Source organism: Rhagoletis pomonella, unplaced genomic scaffold (genome assembly GCF_013731165.1).
Source record: "Rhagoletis pomonella isolate Grant_MI unplaced genomic scaffold, Rhpom_1.0 Rhpom_scaffold_00004, whole genome shotgun sequence".
In the NCBI taxonomy this organism is placed as follows: Eukaryota; Metazoa; Arthropoda; class Insecta; order Diptera; family Tephritidae; genus Rhagoletis; species Rhagoletis pomonella.
In genome coordinates, this window is record NW_023458558.1 from 48,996,381 (window position 1) to 49,000,839 (window position 4,459).

Below are 4,459 nucleotides of genomic sequence, written 5' to 3' on the forward strand. Positions count from 1 at the left end.
AAAACCGCAAGAGAAACTTTAATTTATTCCTTCATATCGGAAATTTCGAAAAAAAACTGTAATTTTTATTAGGAGGTTATTTAAACAACCGTTAGCTTGTCTAAAAAACTGAAATTTACAGTTAAAACTGGGAATCTGGCAACGTTGATACCTACACACAAGCTCTTAACCGACAGTGGAATATTTGTCGTCACTTTGACACAGCGCTCGGCACTTTTCAAGCATTCGGCTTTGCTCCAGCAGCAGGACGAATGAGAGTGCTCACTAATATCTGCTTTGTTTGCGTTCGCAGATTGCTTGGATGGCTTGGACATTTGACTCTGCCAGTTGAGTTTCGACCGTATGAGTACACTGTGGTGCGTTTAAAGTTGCGGCGAATACGAACTGAACAGAATCGCGCGTCTGTTTGTCTGTTTGTCTGTCTGTCTGGCCGCCTGCCTGTCTGACTGAATGTCTAGCTTTGCTGTCGAAAATTTTCGTCTTTTGCCTCTCGCCTCTGACTAAATAGGTGACGCGGTAGTTTGCGTGGCAACTTGAAATTTGTACGTGAGTGGAAAATTTCTAACAACAAACATATTTGTACCAACATCGTAGTCGGTAAGGAACAACAGCGATAACAGCAGTAGTAATAAAAACAAATAACTTAAACTACCAAACACAAACATTTGAAATCGAAATCGTGAAAAATATCAAAATCAAATGACTCATGCAAAATAATTGCCGAAAAACTGAAACAAAAAAAGCAAAGAATATTTTTGTAATTAAACAGTTTTCTATTGACTCGCACGTCCACCATTTTTGTACATAGCCGTCAAATCAGCGCCCGTTTACCTGCCTCCACACTGAATAATCGAGAGACCGAGCCCAACCAAAATATTGCCACTAAACAGTTTTTACCAGCAGCAACTACGACGCTATTGTCTGTTGGTGGAGGTTAAATTCCTTTTTCTACATCACCCCCATCAGTCAACTATTAACTACTTAGCTCTATGCTCAGCAGTAAAAACAAATCTACATTGCAATTGCTGTAATAATCGTTACGAAGCGCTACTGTCTACGACGACGACGACGACGACGACGACGACGACGACGACTACTACTACAATAACCCCAACAACAGCGAGGACGATGGGAAAAGCCCTTAATCGACGACGTACAGTGGTTTGAGCATACAAATAGCGATAACATAGTGCAATAACAACAAGCAAAGTTTAGACGAACGAAAGCACATACGACTACAGTTGGCAGAAAAGGCGTCACCGTACTTGCCACACTCAACGCGAGGCAGTCGCAGTGACAAGAACACAGCAACGCCAAAAAAAATCAGCATTTATATAGCAGCAACATTTGAAGCAGAGTTAGAGAGTCAGCAGTACCACTGTCAGTGAAAGTTAGTACCAACCACTAGCCAGCAGCAACTAAAAAAACACACACACAAGAATACAACCTTAGGCTGGTGAAGGCAAAAAAGCTCTATCATAGACCACTGATAAGAAGAACGAACGGCCAGTGGGACAAGCGCACAGTCAGTAGCATAAACAGATCACAGAAGCGCCTAGAAACTTTAAAGGTAGATCTCCAAGAATCACTTCACTGTCAGCGAGTTCACCTGCTCGAACTTAGTAAAAGGAAAAAACTTAAACAAGAAAACATAAAACAGTGGACCATTTGCTTATCAACAAACCGTAATTTCTTCTACTCTGCACCCTTTATTTCCGTTTTAGTGCGTTTGACGCCTTCACTTTGCTGATAAACGAGCATTTAATTATCAGCCTCTGTTATCAACGCGTTTGTGCTCATCTCCGGATTTCCGTTTCCGCGTTAGTAGAAAAAGGAATACATATAAGAAAAAAGTGTTGTTCATTGGAAAACCGCAATTTTTTTTTTAAAGCAACCACTTGCCTGCGAACAGTTTATCGTCGTCTATGGCATTATTGCTGTCGATGCTGTGCTTATCAAAGCAGTGACATCATTTTTACAAAATAAACAATAAAACAACATACCTAAGTATATATAAACAAACATTTTTTAATTGACAGCGAATATTTGTGTTCTTTTTTTGGTTCAAAGAATTTTACGCAAACCAACAATTATCAGCAATAAAATAAAAATGTGCAATTTTCGGAGCTGAAGATCTTTTAAAGTGAGCGATAACAGTTTTTTTTTTCGTTAAAAGAGCGACTAGCAACAATAATAAAGGAAACGCCTGAAAATAGACATTAAAGCTGCCAAAGATGTTCTCCATGTGTTCCAAAGTGAAGCCACGAAACTCAACAGTGAATACACAACAACCAACGGGTGAGTACAAGTGAAAGTGTTTTTGGTGTAGGAGACCTTGGCAGCAGTGTGATAGAGACGGTGTGGGGATGATGAGGGGGGGGGGGGTTAGCTACCATACATCCATACACATGTATGTACATGTATTTAGTAGATGAGGAGGCAACTATACAAGTGCTACATACATACATATATGCATATATACAATTACATACAGTCACTGCCAGTCAAAATGCGGTGCTCCAAAGCCTTTCATTTTAAATCACTTTTCTTATTTTTTTATAAAAATTTGGTTCATAGTACAACAAAAATCATAAAAACAAAAATCTAAACTTTGTACAAAAACAAGGTAAATTCGATAAACTTTCCATTAATTTTCATGAAAAGTTCCAACTTTTTGACCAGTGTTCTTTTGGAAATCTGTCGAGTATGCAATTTAGTAGCCCACTAAAATTTCAGTAGAATAAGATGCAAGTTTGGAGTTGCTACCGTTGATTCATACATACACACATATATATAAGCCACAGCAAGTACATACATACAGAAGAATGTCTTAAATGTGAACCAGCGTAAGAGTGAAGTTCATAAAAGTGAAATGTGGACGCGAAAATATAAAGATTGTAACTGCATTTACCCATTGTACTTAGTTGTAAAATGAAATATGCAATTTTATTAAAAAAAAAACGAAGAGGTCGTGAAGACATAAGATTTCGGGCATTCAAGATAACAATATCTTGCTAAAATCCAGTTCCTCTCTTTTCATAAAGGGTTTACTCTATTTTGAAGTATCTAAAAAAATAAACTTTGTACTACTTTTATTCCTTTAAAAAAATCAGTTCAATTTAATTGAAAAAAATACATTTAATTTAATTTAAATATCAAAAGGATCTAACAAAAACAAAATAATTTAATTATATCTACTTAATTTAATTGAAATAAATTCAGTATAACTAAATTAAAAAGAAATTTATATCAAACTAAGTTGAGTTGATTTAAATTAAATTCGTTTAACTTAACGCCAATCAACTAAACTTAATTTTATTTAACTAAACTTACTTTAACATAACTTATCGTACTTTAACGTAACTTAATTTACCATACCTTAACTTAACTTAACATAGCATAAGTAAACTTAACTTAACTTGGCTTAACTTAACTTTACTATTAACATACTGTTATTAAATAGAAAATGCAAGACCTATAAATTTCCACTGCAACCTGGACCTGGAATAATTTAAGAGAAAAAGTAGTGAAATGATTGGAGAGAGACCAAATGTAGACACCATCGCACAGTGGTTCAAAACTGGTACTTAGTGTTCACAATTCACTAGAGCCTTCATTTTTCACTCAATTTGGTATTTTTTTTTTGTGCAATTTTATAGAAAATCGATTCTCCTGTTCCATGTTCCAGTTAATAAACGTTACATAATAAATATTTGTTGAAAACAGTTTTTGGGTTCCTCCAAAGCGAAAAAATCACAAGAAAATTTTAAATGTTATACCAACATAAAAAAGTCACCAAAAAAACAAAAAATTGAGTTTTTAGACAAATTTTCGGTATGCAGTTATAGATCATTAAATTTTTTTTATAGAAAAGCGGCTAAGAGGTCGCGTAGATTTTTAATAATTTATTTTCGCTAGCATTTCGAGCTCATCTGCATGCTAAATGGGGTTTGTTATATTATTCAAAATCAACGCGAATTTGCACTTTATTATACTAGAAATTAATGGTCTATAAAACTGCTTACCGAAAAATTTTTAACCCAAACAAAAATTTAATTTTTGTGAATCTTTTTTTCATTTTTAAAATTTTTTTCCCCCGTTTTGAGGGAAACCTACAATTCCGTTCAGCTAGTTTTGGTTATGTAATATTTATTAATTGGAGCCGGAGAATCGATTTTCTTGAAAATTGCTACTTTTTCTGCACATTGCACTAAAACATTTAATACAATCAAATAAAAATTAAGTTAACAGGTCTTCTGAAAATTTTAAAAGCTTTTATTTAAACAAACGTTAATGAAATTGAGTGAAAACGAATCCAGTGAATTATGAATGCCAAATGGAAGTTTTGAATCACTGCGCATCGTGTCAATCTGTTGAAGAACCACGAAAACTGGAAAAACTGTTCAGATTTCGCAATCGCAGAGGACGTGGGAACCAATCAGCCTTTTCTTCTACAAAC

The 4,459-nt window shown here is 34.9% G+C and overlaps 1 protein-coding gene across 2 annotated transcripts in view; it reads left to right on the plus strand.

Moving 5' to 3' along the window:
- Positions 1-317: 317 nt before the first annotated feature.
- The window catches only part of LOC118737713, a 29,939-nt gene continuing 25,797 nt past the window's right edge, over positions 318-4,459 (plus strand). Inside the window, exons 1-2 of one of the 2 annotated variants that reach the window (XM_036468418.1) lie at positions 318-2,007; positions 2,071-2,298. In XM_036468418.1, the coding sequence (XP_036324311.1) occupies positions 2,235-2,298 (64 nt within the window). In that variant the 5' untranslated portion in view covers positions 318-2,007; positions 2,071-2,234. The remainder of the gene's footprint in view (positions 2,008-2,070; positions 2,299-4,459) is intronic. The other variant, XM_036468419.1, reaches the window with a different exon arrangement.